Genomic DNA, 16,214 nt, shown 5'->3' with positions numbered 1-16,214 from the left:
CCCCCCCCCCCCCCCCCCCCCGCCGCCAACCGCTAAGAAATAATAAATCCACTGTTGACAGAGGAAAGAAATCCCTTACCATGCTGTGACTTGGAAATGCAGCACCAGTGCCAGTACATTGCAACTTTGCAGGTTTTCTGAAGTTAATAGAGGTAGGAGAGAAAGAAAAAAAAGTCAGTGAGAAATTTGTGCAGGTCCGGATGGAGGAGAGTGGGGGTAGTAGTCTACTGCTTCACTCCTTGTTTATCCCCCAAATTTGCAAAAACGACTACCTTAAAAATAACAGTAAAACTAATACTACACAAGATTATTTTGCATTTTATGCAAATATTTAATAAGAATTTGACAATCTTAACTTTGGACTGTTCTGCGTTATCAGCAGTTAGGGTTCTGAGCTGGTGTATCCCTGGAGGCACAGTAGGCAGATCTTCCTGAATGCTAAGAGCATATATGCTTATTAACACATTGAGAGTACCTTGCACTGTTATTAGTCTTCATACTATGCTTCATTGGCTGTCCATACTAGTCCTGATGCCATTTTTTCAGAGCTCATGCATTGTTATTCCATTATGCAATAAGGATACAATTTCAGGCAGGGCAAACTTGGGTTACCTTGACAGCTTACTGAAGCTCTTTTGTCAAATCAAAGCCTGTTTGCTCAACTAGGAAAGATGTTCAAGTATGGGGTTTTCTAAGTCACATTTTTGCCATTACCAGAAGACTTGGTACTCTTCCTTCTGATACTGATGTTCAACAGAGTGACTAGCCAAATATTGTTGTTATTACAGTGTTGGCATTAAGGGATAAGACAAGCTGTGTGCTTTTCAGTGTTGATGAACATATGAACTCATGAAACTCGGGAAGGCTTTTCTTTAGCTCCACGGCACTGTGGTGATTCGAAAATCAAGGAAGAAAGAAGGAAACCTCATTATAGCAAACATGCAACACTGAAGAAAATAAGACTTCAGATGTTAAATACATTGTTCTTATATCAACTGTCTCATTACTACACTAGATGAAATGCCCCTGATAGCGGGTAAGCTGGTGGTGATTTATATTAATAGCTTTACAATGTGCATTTGTCTTCTTTTTAATATTGTAGGTTTCCGTTTAATTACGCAGCTGAGAGGCATGCGTGTGGTGCTAGTGCTCCTTCCTACACTTCTGCTTGTTATGCTCACGGGGGCTCAGAGAGCTTGCCCAAAGAACTGCAGATGTGATGGCAAAATTGTATACTGTGAGTCTCATGCTTTCGCAGATATCCCTGAGAACATTTCTGGAGGGTCACAAGGCTTATCATTAAGGTTCAACAGCATTCAGAAACTCAAATCCAATCAGTTTGCCGGCCTTAACCAGCTTATATGGCTTTATCTTGACCATAATTACATTAGCTCAGTGGATGAAGATGCATTTCAAGGGATCCGTAGACTGAAAGAATTAATTCTAAGCTCCAACAAAATTACCTATCTGCACAATAAAACATTTCACCCGGTTCCCAATCTCCGCAATCTGGATCTCTCCTACAATAAACTTCAGACATTGCAATCGGAACAATTTAAAGGTCTTCGGAAACTCATCATTTTGCACCTGAGATCTAACTCATTAAAGACTGTGCCGATAAGAGTTTTTCAAGACTGTCGAAATCTTGACTTTCTGGATTTGGGTTACAATCGTCTTCGAAGCTTGTCCCGAAATGCTTTTGCTGGCCTCTTGAAGTTGAAGGAGCTCCACTTGGAGCACAATCAGTTTTCCAAGATCAATTTTGCTCATTTTCCACGTCTCTTCAATCTCCGCTCAATTTACTTACAGTGGAACAGGATTCGTTCCATTAGCCAAGGCTTGACATGGACTTGGAGTTCCTTACACAACTTGGATTTATCAGGGAATGACATCCAAGGAATTGAGCCGGGCACATTTAAATGTCTACCCAATTTGCAAAAATTGAATTTGGATTCCAACAAGCTTACCAACATTTCACAGGAAACTGTCAATGCATGGATATCATTAATATCCATCACTTTGTCTGGAAATATGTGGGAATGCAGTCGGAGCATTTGTCCTCTATTTTATTGGCTTAAGAATTTCAAAGGAAATAAGGAAAGCACCATGATATGTGCAGGACCTAAGCATATCCAGGGTGAAAAGGTTAGTGATGCAGTGGAAACATATAATATCTGCTCTGAAGTTCAGGTGGTCAACACAGAAAAATCACACCTGGTACCCCAAACGCCCCAGAAGCCTCTGATTATCCCTAAACCTACATTTTCCAAATCTGACCCCACCCAGCCCACCCTTGAAACACCAAGCCCTTCCCCAGGGTTTCAGATTCCTGGCACAGAGCAAGAATATGAGCATGTTTCATTTCACAAAATTATTGCAGGGAGTGTGGCTCTCTTCCTCTCGGTGGCCATGATCCTCTTGGTAATCTATGTGTCTTGGAAACGCTACCCAGCCAGCATGAAACAACTTCAGCAACACTCTCTTATGAAGAGGCGGCGGAAAAAGACCAGAGAGTCTGAAAGACAAATGAATTCCCCTTTACAGGAGTATTATGTGGACTACAAGCCTACAAACTCTGAGACCATGGATATATCCGTTAATGGATCTGGGCCCTGCACATATACCATCTCTGGCTCCAGGGAATGCGAGGTATGAACCATGATCCTCCTAAAAGCATTTCTACTACGGGGAAGGAGAGGTAAATGTTTGAAGCTCTAGAGGTGTCTCTAATCACTAGAAAGATTAATGACCCTTTTGCTTTTGGGTTTTTGCTCAGTGTGAAAGGTTACTTAATTAAATTACAACCACCAGGAAATTGACTGTTTTTTTTTTTTTTTTTTTTAATGGTTGAAACTTGAAGGAAGTTCATTCAAGGATGAGATTAAGTTGGAATAAAGCACTATGTTAAAACATCTGTTTTTTAACAGTTTGTATACAGGGGTTGGACTTACAAACACACATATACACAAAACTCTTTTCATTCTAAAATTAATGTCTGGTTCTTATTGTTTGACTTCTGTAATGGAGTAAAGAAGGAGGGACCGGCTTAATTTAAAAACAAAGTGATTTTACCAAAATTCCAGGAGGTAATGAAGATTTAAACCAAAGAGCAATTTACCCAAGGGTTGATTTTGTTGTAAATTTTTAGTTATAATTAAAGCATGCAACAGGAATCTCACAAGGATAACTGTTTCTGTGTTACTTGCCATTTAGTTATTATACCAGCATAGAGAATGTCAGAGGCCTACTGTGTAATTGTGTTAGGCTTTTAAAGATGTCTTTCTGCCTTCTTTCCTTCCTTCCTTCTTTCCTTCTTTCCTCCCTTGTTTCCTTCCTTCCATTTTTTTCTTTTTTTTAATTACTGGACATAGATCACTCTTCATAGGTTTTCTTAAGTGCTGGCTATTTGTATGTAATCAGAATGATACTTAAATTCCATGTTTTCGCTATGTCCCTGGTAACTAAAATCAGGTCATGATATTGTGGATGATTTAGCAATAACATAATGACAGGCATAACAGGGACTGTTTGTCAATTTTGCTGTCATCCCCAAAAGAAATAATGTGTATTCTTGTTAAACTTATCCAAAACTAAGTGATGCAAATATTTATAAATAAAGAGAGAGATTTGAGTTCTGGGTATTTTCCCTTTCTGTAACATTAGCTTCAAATGAAGGCATTCCATGTTACATTATTTTCATTTTCATGAGGATATATTTGGATCCAGTTTCTGATTATTTAATTTTAAATATCACTTTTAGTAACATGCTTAGGAGTAGGAAATAGACAAATATTTCCAACCTGTTGATAAGTTAGTACTGGATGCAAATTGTTCTTTGCTTGGTAAAGTTGACAAAAAGTACAAAGACTGACTGCCAAGGCCTTGTTGCTGAATAAAGTAATGGAGAGAGACAGTTCTGGCAGTATGTTGTCTTAATATCTGATTTTAGATGATTAGTTTTTCAAAGTAAAGTTTTCATGAGTATTGAATGAGAATTTTTCCTTTTATTACTAGTTACAACAGTTGGAAAAAATAATTTGCTCTTTGTTAATATATACCCAGTCTTTCTGTAGTCCTAAAGGCAGATGCTAATGAAAATGTTTTGGACAAGGCACTGAGTTTGAAATATTCTCAAACCTAGTAGAATTTGGAATACTGAGATATTCTTCACAGAGTTCATTTTCTCCTTTTTGTGTGCAATTGGATATAAGAAAAGTAATCCCCAAAATAAATCCTTAAAAGAAACCTGTATGAGCAATTGATCTTAAAAATTAAAGAGAATAAAAAATTTTATATGAAAGCCTTAACAAGGCTTGATGCTTTTATTGCAGGTTGATATTTATATAATATACATGAATATAGTAAAACAAGTTCATCTTGTTTTATTCTAAGTTCTCTTTATATTTTGAGATCCTCTTAAAGGCTAATAATATAAAAAGAAAAGGAAAATCCAGGTCCATTCATTCATTTTCTCTTGACTTTTGTAGTAGAAAGGTGATTTTTATTTATAATAATCACCAAGAAAGAAGAAAGATTCTTAAAGAACTAGGACTTGAGTATAGTGGTTCTAAAACTTTTCCAGGGATCTTCAGTCCCAGAGATTATTCTTTCAAAGACCCTAGGCTTTACCATGATAGGAACAAAATAAAAACATGTTTTATTCTATAAAAACGTGTTTCAAAACACATTTTGATACTATATGTTATATAGAGGGGAGTTTATGGTCATGAAATTGCAGTGGCTTTGTTAGAGATGAATGTGGTGTTAAGGCATTAAATAATGAAGAATTTAATTAAATATTGTAATGAAGAGAGTTGAAATGGCAGCCTTGCTGAAGTAGATCAAACTCTCCATGCCCTAAAAAGTGGAAAATGGTAGGCTATACATTTAAGATCATTAACTCAAGGGGTCCAATAAAGCTACATTTGAGTGAATGTTAACTTGTTTTGAAACACAAGTACATAAGAACATTGCAGCAACCACTCCCCCTTTTTGACGGGATGTTCAATCTATTAGAGTTATAGGTGGACATAAGAAATGAGAAAAAGCAAATTATTAGAAATTGTGATGACAACCATAACTTCCCCTTATGTCTTTGTCACCATGGAGTAAAATTTCTCCTGTTGAGAAAATTTCTGTACAAAATGAAGCCAAGAGAGGAGTGATTTGTCCAAGTTTATGATTTTTTAAGACTATAGAGGTATGCTGAGTTTTAGCCTGGTGTTTTCATAAACCTCACATATCAGTAGCTTAGAAAAATAAAGAATCATTAATATATTTATAATACAATTTTGTGAGGTAGGCTTTTTTTTAATTCAAAACACCAAACTCTACCCAATAAAGCCATAAATATTTAACTAGAAAACTTAGCACTAAATGCTAATTTTCTAAGACAGTGCCTTGAAAAAAAAAAAAAACTGCATTAAATTGAAAATTCCACTTATACAACTGTTATATTTAGTTATCATGATCTAAATATAGTCAAAATATTCATTTTGTCTATTTCTTTTAAGAAGAAAATAGAAATATTAAGACCCCTAATTAGAATGGTGTCTGTGAGCTAACACACAAATACAGCATTCAATAAGTGAATAACTTTGGCCACGTGCCCATTCTATGCTCAGACTTTGAAGGAGAATGTTATAATACCTTAGGCAGTAAAAATCTCTTATATATATAAAAGAAGAATAGAGTAGATAGTTGTAATAATTAATATGATATATGGCACAATTCTAATAGATATTTACATCTCAATCATCATACCTTGAGTGGAGCAGTGTGCTTGGTTGAACTGAATCATTTAATTTGTCTGTCCTCAATATGTGCTCAGAAAGAACTTAAAGCCAAAAGGAAACAGCTTTGCCTAAAGCTTAGTAAAGTGTTATTAAAAGAGAAAATTGCAAAAGAGAGAGAGAGAGAGAGAGAGAAAATTGCAATACATACTTTTGAAAATAGTTTGTGAAATTTTGCATAGGTTTATCTCACTAAAAATATTACAAGAATTATGAAGTTACTTTATTCTGCCTACCAAAACTTTACTTAAAAGTTATACAGAACAAAATTTTGAATACCTGTTTTTTCTAGGATATGTTGTATCAATTGAAAATTGCAAGGACCTTTATAAAACTAGTCATTGTGAATATAGGAGAGGAGAGAACAGTTCAAGTTTGTCTTGCGAATTAAAAAAAAGTAGAATTGGTAAAACCTTAAAATGAATGAGTGAATGAAAGTGGTCTCTAAAGAAATCGTCCATCCAAAGTATTTTAGAAGTTAACTAATTGAAATATAAAGTTTAATGATCCCATAATGCTAAGAGGGCTGCCATTAGGAGAATGGGAGTATAGGTGACATTAGATATATATTTTCCAAATATTTGATATTTTAGTTAACAATTCTTCAAAATCAAGTAAAATATAATGGTTGTAATTGTCTTACATTATTTCTTTCACTGCTGTGCAGTGGGTGGTATAGACCATTTCTAACAGTTTATATTTATTGAATATATTATGTCAGATCCTAACTATTGATTTAAGAGGGATTATTAACTTTTTACACTTTAGAAATTGGCATTTTAAACTATACTAAATGAATTTCCAAGAGCTTAAAGTGTAATGTGTTCAAAGAGGATTTCTAAGTGAAGCAGTCCCAATATCCTTGTTTAACTCATATTTTCCAATACAAAACTATAGAAAATAAACGTCATTTTGGTGGCTTACTACTGCTTTTATGTCAAAATGTTGTAACTGAAACTCTACTTTGTACAGTCACATAAAGTATATTTATGTGTGTGTATATGTGTGTGTATGAATTTGTATATGTATGTGTTCATATACACAGAGAGAGAAATATATTTCCATTAAAGTTCCTGTCTATTTTGGACATTTGAAATATTTGTGAAGGAATCTTGGGTTATAATTATCAGAATTTGTTAGGGAACATACTTCTTAAATGTTTAAACCGCTCTAAAATTATTAGTATTTCATGTTTAGATAGTCTTAATGTTCTTTTTCAAAAAACAGAATTTAAATTACACATTGCCATTTCTGGCGTGACTATGGGCTAGTCACTTCATTTCTCTGTGACCCATCACTAAATGAGTATATGCAGCTAGCACAATATATCCCAACTCAAAGCATTCCTCAGCCTAGTAAACTTTGTAAACTGTCTGCAGACAGTCCCAGGACTAAAAGGGCAAGATAGGATATGGAGGAAAAACTGTTATTTATATTCATTGTCAGTGAGAAAAGAAAGAACTTCTTGAGTTAATAAAAATTGGCGTGCTCAGGTGAGGAACACTGTAATTTCTTTATGCTTGAGGGGAAAATACATAATACACATGCAAGCACACACACAAATTTATATATCTTTTAAATTCTGCCAGGTAACTAGTTATTTTGAAAGCATTTAAAATATGACTTTTTTTTTAAATCTATTGTCTGAATTTGATTCAATTAAAATCTATTTGTGAATAGAGTTTTCATTAGAATCTGCAAATGGTAGTGGTGAAGAGTGATAGCTTCCAAGAAAGCCTGACATGGTTAATTTAGGAAAGATTTTAAACTGATGATAAGGGGTTCAGTTACTGTTTTTAGAATAAGTTTGCTTTAGCATGTCATGGGCAAAATTTTAGTAAGATTCCAAATTGAAAAGTCTGACTATGTTATGTTCTTAGGAATGTACCACTTTTGACACACCCCAGTAATTTTCATATAATTTCAGAATTTTTCTTCTGGAGACTTTTCTGTATTGAATAAAATCTACTCATCCTAGTTATCAGGAATTACATTTATAGATAGCTTTATGCATTGGAAGTTGTTCAGTAATATTAGCATTGGGGACTTGGTGACTCATCAGAATTTTCATGTCTCTAGAGTTTCATGAATCACTAAATCAAAGTGAAACACTGGCAACCTGTATATCACCAGACTGGGAGTTCTGAAATATTAGTATGTCTTTGGATCAGTGAAAAGCATGAAAGTCATGTTAAATATGTTTTAAAATTAAAATTGCTTTTTATAGTACCAAAAGAAGTATCATTTATCAGGTCAATTTAATAAAATCTCAGTATTGTTAAAATGAAAGAGAAATTATGAGAGTGTTTTTCGTAGGCACTCCATAAGCCATTAAAAATTTAGCTGTCAATTAAAGAAAGTTGAGAAAAAGCACACTATTTCCTGTGGTATCAAAATCACTAGCTTTAATATGCTTAAAACTCCTCAATATATGCAAACGCTATGACTCATACTCCTGCTAAATAGTTCAAAAAATAATGCTTTCATTGTCAAGAGAAATTAAGGTTTAAACAACCATAGATGTGGTAAAATTGTTTTTTAAGAGTCGGATGTTTGACTTTAAGTCAAATCTTATAATACTTGTAAACCTAAAGTTTGGGAGTGAAAGGACAATAAAACTGATACGCATTAATGAATGGTTAAAGTAATGGTGAGGATATTTTTTAAAAATCAGAAAAAAAAATCTTGTCCAAAAATTCTTAATAAGTTTGACTAAAAGGAAAACATTGAACAAAAACTGATGCCTGGATACCAGATAAGTAGTAAACCCATGCATAACTAAATAAGATTATGATATTTAGCATTATTATTTGTATAAGGCAATGAGATTTTTATATGGTGTTATTAAATATATACAAAAGTAACTTTGAAATATAATTGTATTTAAACAACCATGTGCAAATAAACACCCATATATCCCACATAAATATTTCTAAAATGCTAAGATGTATGTTGCACACAGATATTAAAGTAATATATATTACACTTTTCAATAGACACTGTTCTTTATTACTTGTCCAATTCACATGAATTGCCTCAAAAGTAAATATTTGCGGAGGCATTAGAAAAATTTAAAGACATCAACAAAATTTTGTTTCTTCTGTCATTTATCGTGATTGTTTTCTGATTTTTGGATGTCCACATCACCATCTCTTGGAAAGTTCTATTTCCTCCTTCACTTTAGTCTTTTATATATTTACTGAATTCTCAGACCTCAGAAGGGTAAAGATATAATCATTAAACCTAGCAAGAAGTGTCATCTTTTTCTTTTATTTTTTTAAAAATGTGAATTCTTCTAGTAGAAGAATGTTACATTACACATTTTTATCACAATGGTTTTAAAAGAAAAATTTAAGGTAAAGAAAGTAACTATAATATTAAAACAAAATTTCCTGTATAAATTTATAATTGTCATTTTTATTTAATATTTCAGTGGTTGAAATCTTCAAATCCCATTGAGTTTAAAAACTAAACAAAATTTTTACAGCATATTTAAATATTCAAAGCAGACAAGCTAAAGTGAATAATAGATGGATTTGTTTAAGAAAACTCACTCTTTTTTAGGATCTCATGAGCAACTATATACTTCCAAGTAGGAATGTGTAGGGTTATAAACTGATTTCACTTTTGGGTCATTTTCAAGGTTAGTGCAAAACTATATAGATGCTAATTTTGGAGTAGTAAATGATATAGACAAAGAGAAAAATACTTGAAATTATTTTATTTTAGAAAGTCAGTTCTATTTCATTCACATTCATGGTATATTTTCATTTTAAAGGATAACAATTTTGTTTCTCTGTCTTCTTTTAAGTATCATCAGATAAAGCATGGAAATTACACTGATTTTTTAAAACAAACAAACAAGAAACAGTCTGAGTTTAATTTCTGTGCTTGTTTTTAATTGCTCCCTCCTCTCTCAGGTCATATTTATTGACACATTGGTCCTTTCATTTTTTCCTAGTGATCTAATTATTTGTGAGGGTAGGAATTATTAAAAGTTGATTTCCTGTTTCCTTTCAGTAACTCCTATTAAATGTGTTTATGTTAGAATGAAGCCCTGAAAATATTGCTTGTTTGTTTCAGCATAAATTTAATCATGATGCATTTCACTATTAAGGTTTTGATATTTATAATTTTAAATTGACACCAACATTGTTAAATATTTCTAATAAGACTTAAAAAAGAAATAGAAATAGAAATTAATTGTGTCTGAGTCTTTTTTAGTATGATCTCCACAGATGAAAAATTGTGATTTTCTTCTGTGTTTATAGGTCTGTAAAAGTAATAGCAGAGAGGTCAGCCTTAAAGTACTTTAGGTTGATGGTCACACCATAGTATGGGCCAAAATTGCATTGGTCCAGTGGTTAGATCAAGGGGTGAAAAAAAGGTCTGAGAGATTTGAAACTGACTCACTTTACTTCTGTAATATTGGACAAGTAAATATGTATCTGACCTTTCTGTGATATAATTTTTCCATCTATTGAACTGGGATAATAACTTTCCAGCTAACTTCTTGAAATGATTAATGAGCTACTATCCGAAAACCACTCTGAACTCCTCCATAAAAAGCTTCAGTGTAAATATAAATGATTATTAGCCATGAGCCCTACTGTCTACTGAAAAATGCAAAATACATTGTGGCTGTATTATTTTCATTGTCATGATTAGTTATAATGATGGTTATAATACTCCCTGATGTAGAAACAAGTGTTGTGGTTACATTTTTACTAAAGTGAATAATAAACCTGACCTTTCAGTCCCTTGTCTGAGCTGTAATTTAGTTTGGGTACCAGACACACTAATATATAAATAATACCTCAGGATTTGTAAAATACTCCCTTGGCTGAACATTTTATTCACATTTCAAAGAAGGTAGCATTTACAGTTCTTTTAGTAGTAGTAACTCTAAAGAAGAAATGCGTTATAGAAACAACTTAATTTCCATTCTGATCAAGTATTGCCCTTCAGTTCATTTTCTTAACAAGTGGAGGCAGTTTTAATTTCCCCAAAGTGTTTATGCATAACAAGAAGTTAATATGTATTTTTAAGAAGACCTGATATTTCTCTAGCAAAAATATATAATATTTAATGATTTGATGTATTTAAGTATTTATTTTTGTTGAATATAATATGAGCTCTTATTTTTGCATAAATAGATTATTATATAATTCCTATTTTGGTCCCCATATTTGTAATGTATTTTAATGTGAAATACATTTCTTTTTATGTTTCCTCGTGGAATAATACCTCCTGTGATACCACTGTGTGCTGTTAAGTAAAGGGCATCACTAGAGCAGGTCCTTAACAAAACAAATACCCCACAGACAAAAGACAAAATTTTATCTTTTCTGGAAAAGACAGTAAGTTATTTTCTTGTGTTTGGAAAGGCAGAATTATTCCAAAATGAGGATTCTTCCAGTCATTGAATATGTCTCTTCCAATTATGTATTCTGGAACTAGGGACGTAACTACGGGATGGGGCCGTGGACCCACTGGACCCACTAGACCCACTGTGAAATGGACCTGAGCTAAAACTCCATCAGTCACCGTGAGCCCATAATCTAACTCTGGGACCACAGTGATGTTTTGGATCTGCAGGAATTAGTGTCCCTTCCAAGTCAATTTCCAGTAAGCCCCCAAAACTACGCCACTTTCCCCAATGCCTAGTCACCTTGGTAAATAGCTGTTTGTCTCTTTGGGAAAGGCTAGGAGAGAGATTAAGAGTATACATTTTGACAGTGTAGCTTCGTCTTTGCTCAGGGGGATCTGACTTTCATTTAAATGTTCCTGGATCTGTAAACTGGCTCAAGTCTGGGAATTGATTATGGGGCCATGACAATGTTTTTGTGATTCAAGTTATGCTTCTGTTCACTTGACCTAGATCTGACCTACTTACACTGATCAAGTAGGAATTAGTACTTATGTACTTTTTTCCTAGGGACACCATGATCAAATAGACAACACCATGGGTCTCTTGAGTCAAATTATTTTGATTACTGCTTTGACTTTACCATCTCTTATGGTAACTATGCCTAACTTGTCTTTGGCAATTAAGTGCTGACACTAGGCCCATGCCACCTGGGGATCTCATTTTTCCTTTTGAAGTAGGAATGCCAGGTCAGTGGTACCTATTCTCACTGTGATTTCTGACCTGCAGCATAGAGTGACCAGAGTCATAAACCCTGACCTTACTATGCTCAAACTCTTTCCCTTCCCCAGTTGTCAGATAGTCAATCCATTTCATATTCTTGGGATATGGTCTACAGAACTCTAACCAGAATCTTTTTTTTAATTTTTGAGATTCGCTGCTTAGATTCTAATCTTGAGACTTGAAAGATAAAAGAATATTATTTATAAATATAATATTTTAACCTTTTGCAAATCATAATCTCTTTGTCTCTCTGTGTTTCCTCAAATGACTGGATGATAAGAGATGACTTTAAATCAATATTCCAAATTTATGCTCCTTTAATTTTGGCATAGCATCTTCCTTGAAAATGTATATACAATCTCCACCAAAACATGAACATTGGCAAAGATCATTGGCCTATAAAGACAATAGTATCCATTCTCTTTCTCATTACGTTTCTTACAGAAAATTTATTGGAACATAGTTATTAACTACATATGCAAATATATTTTATCAATGTCAGAATATTTCTATTTTATAGATACTAAACAATTAGAAAGATAAATATTAATCTGAAATATGAGGTACAATTTTGTGCATTAACCTGATGTATCTTATTTATTTTACATTATTTTCTAGTTATAAATGAATGCTTCTTTCGAAAATGTTGAAAACAGGTTACTTATAAAAATAAAACAAAATAATTATCAAAAATTTTCACTATGCAGTGATAATACTTTTAAAATTCTATTTTACTTCTAGTATATGCACAGGTAGTGTATTGTAGGTGTTTATAAAATTAATTTGGCATTGAAAACTGTATATATGGATTTATATATTGTTACTTTAAAGTTCACATTTTGTGATGAATAGAATAACTTCTTAAAATACTGTATGTTGAAACTACATTCCTAAAATGTGCCATCTTTTACTTAAGGTTTCTTTTTTGTTGACATTTATGCTGAGTTATTTCACTGTTAGAGAGGTCTACAATGACCTCTTCATGTAGGTAGATTCCTCAAAGAGAAAATATATAGTGAAAAGAATGAAAACTTTAAACTTCTTTAGCCATATTGCTACATTACCCCCTCAAAAATATATATCTATTTGTATTAACACATGCATTATATAAGATTTAACATTTCCCCATATATACACCATTATTTATTATATTTTATTTTAAAAATAAGTTGACACATTATTTTTTAGTGTTTAATATTTACATCTTTAACCTTAGTGCATTAGAATTTTTTGTGTGCAATATTCTGTGTTGTTGGATTTCTTATTTTGAAATACGATATATGAACAGTCCATGAGGTCAACAGTAGTTTTCGTTATATTCTCTCGCATTGCTTTTATTTTTAGAAAGGCATTTCACATCCTGTATGTAAGTAAACATTCACTGTGTTTTGATTATTTCCTCTATAAGTTTATTTTTATACTTAATTCTTTAATCTACTTAAAATATTCTTTAGTATATAATGTGAAATATAGACCTAACTTGTTTTTTCCTCACTAAAGAATTACGATTTTGTCAGTGTGTTTTACCTAATATTAATGTAAAATTTTCATGTATCCATGTCATTTTTGTCGTTTCTATATTTTTACCATGGATTCACTCTCTATTCTTGTATCAGAAACATATTTTTACGCTAATACGGTTTTAAGATATATTTTAATTTTTATAAAGGAGTATTCTACTAAATTCCACATATATTTTTAAAAACTCTCTTGGTTATCTTTTGCTATTTTTATTTGAAATAAAATTTTCCATGTCTCTCTCCCTCCCTCCCTCTCTCTCTAACCTTTTCTTTCCTGAACGCATACACACACACACACACACATGCGCGCACACACACACACACACAACTGGGATTATGTGGATCTATAAATCAATTTGGAAATAATTGATATCTCTACTGTTGTCAAAGGGAAATGTATGGATGACATAGAAATGGCATAGAGCTCAATTTGCATTACCTATTTTTTGTGTCCCCAATAAAAATGAGTTGATTTGCTTTATTTTAAAATTCTAATGCATAATAAGATCATAAGTGTATAGATGCCTATAAAATTATTATCAACATTTTGACCAAATCCATTAATTTTAGGAGACTAATTTTTTTGAAATTTTTAGTTCAAAAATAATTTTGTAAACTACAAAATGTGTTAACTTTCTAATAGTTAACTTTTCTTAGTTTTCTATTTGTATTGACTAAATCTAGAATATCAAACAATTACAGTGATTTTAAGCAATATTTTTGTTCCTAATTTTAATGGGATGACCTTTTGTATTTTTGTCCATTTTATCATTCTATTTATTCATTAACTTATCTATTACACAAAAATGTATTGTTTGCCTTCATTAATAGATATTAATGCTAGGCTCAATGCTTGTGTGTACAATAGCAGATACAATACTTTGTTTTAGGTAAAATTTATTTATCATATTTATCATTATACCTATAGTCTCATTTATAAAATACTCATTTATCAGGATAGACATTAAGTTTCACTAAATGACTTTTGGAATTGTGGTTTCTTTTTTTTTTTGTGAGGCATATCTTTCCCTCCCAGTTTTTAGTTTTTGGCTTTATGAATTACATATTTTATTTCCTATTTTTAAATGTTATTTGCATTTCTGGAATTATGGCATTTCTTTCGTAGTATACTTTCTTAAATCAGCTCTCATTGGATTTAGTTTTATTTTGCTTGCAATCTTAAAATTTCTCTTAAAAATGGAGAATGGTCAATATTATTCTTTATCAGTTGAGTTATATTTCGTAATATCTCTTTTTCTAGCTCTGAGATGGTTAAAATAATATAGACATTATCTTTTCCTTGAAATTTGTAAAATAACCACTGAAAACTCCCTTTGTATTGTCCCTTTGGAGATATAATACTGAGAAAACATAGATTTTATTCAGATTTGTTTGCCTTTTGCTGTCCTTGAATCAGAATGTTGAATTACAGTTTCCTAGAAAAATACAAATATCATTGAAAATGTAACATATGTAATGATTTTTATTTTATGTAATTACTTATTCTTAAGCATCTTCTCTAGTCATATATTTGTTCTTTCAGTCTCTATGGACCACTGTACTAGAAACTGTAAATGAGGCAGGTGAGTTTCTTTGATCCATACTCCTAAAATCCAGAATAAAATCCTTAGATCATTAGATATTAGATGCACTTTTTCCTTAAGAATGTAAATTCCTTAGAGATGTAAAATTTCTTTAGTCTAATTTTTTGTTTTATATTTTAGTTCTGTTTATTTTGTTCATAATTGCTAAGCATTTTCAGGTTTACTGATATTTTAAAAAGAATTGGAGGAGACCTTCAAATTATATCAGCGTTCTTTTCTGCAAGGTATTAACATCACCTCTGTCTAAATGAATCCCTCCACCAGTATGCTCTGATGTTCTAAGTAGTTGTACCTTATCGTTCTTATCTTACCTTTTACTTTCTTATAAAGCCAAATTATTTCTTTACTCTGATCAGGGTCACCAAAATATTTCTGTGAAGGACCAGATAGTAAATATTTTAGACTTTGTGGGCCATATGCTTTCTGTCACAGCTACTTAACTCTGCCATTGTAGCATGAAAGCAACCATAGAAAATACGTAAAGGAAAGTCACATCTGCATTCCAAAAAAACATTATTTACAAAAACAGGCAACATGCTGCCTCAATATTTTATAGTTTGCTGACTCCTAATCTAGATCATTGTCATAGGCCTTTAAAGACACTGGAGTCTTACTCCTCAAAATAAACTGCATAGAATTGTCTCCTAACCTGATATCTTCCTCTATTATAGCCCTTTTTTGTTCTTCCCCTTCATGGAAAATCTTTCTAAAAGATTCTACTCAAGTCTGCCTTCCCTCCTCAATCATTTAGTTCTTCAACCCACTACAGTCTGTCATCAGAGCTGAAAGCCATCAAAACAGCTCTTGCTAAGTTTGCCACTGACTTCATTAGCTCTAAATTTGATGACTTTTTTATTCTTTGCTTTACCTTTGATATCTTAACGTTCAACACTTGGTCTTTTCTTTCTTTTTCAAATGTTCTCCTTGGAATTCTATATAGGGGCCATTCTTTTTCCATTTTATCATATTCCTTTTTCATATCCTTCGTAAACTAAATACTATGTTTTCCTTATGGCTTCATCCTTGCACTTTCTCTACACCCCTATATTCATTCATTCTCTCCCTCTCCCTCCTTCACTCTCTTTTTCTCTTTCTGAATGAGAGAGACATATACAATATACCTTTTTTTTTTTTTTTTACTACTAAT

At 32.3% G+C, this 16,214-nt stretch overlaps 1 protein-coding gene and 1 long non-coding RNA gene across 3 annotated transcripts in view; one reads left to right on the top strand and one right to left on the bottom strand.

The window, feature by feature from the left end:
* The window catches only part of LRRTM4 (leucine rich repeat transmembrane neuronal 4), a 649,649-nt gene that overhangs the window by 1,419 nt on the left and 632,016 nt on the right, over positions 1-16,214 (top strand). For both annotated transcript variants that reach the window (XM_081796657.1, XM_081796658.1), the window contains exon 2: positions 1,103-2,649. In XM_081796657.1, the coding sequence (XP_081652783.1) occupies positions 1,103-2,649 (1,547 nt within the window). The remainder of the gene's footprint in view (positions 1-1,102; positions 2,650-16,214) is intronic.
* LOC145715916 (uncharacterized) overlaps positions 1-16,214 on the bottom strand; it is a 396,987-nt gene that overhangs the window by 197,445 nt on the left and 183,328 nt on the right. The window lies entirely within an intron of this gene.

This window comes from Leptonychotes weddellii, chromosome 10 (genome assembly GCF_054177405.1).
Source record: "Leptonychotes weddellii isolate Sample4059 chromosome 10, ASM5417740v2, whole genome shotgun sequence".
Taxonomy (NCBI): Eukaryota; Metazoa; Chordata; class Mammalia; order Carnivora; family Phocidae; genus Leptonychotes; species Leptonychotes weddellii.
The sequence above is the reverse complement of the archived record's forward strand: the minus strand, read 5'-3'. Positions and strand labels throughout refer to the sequence as shown.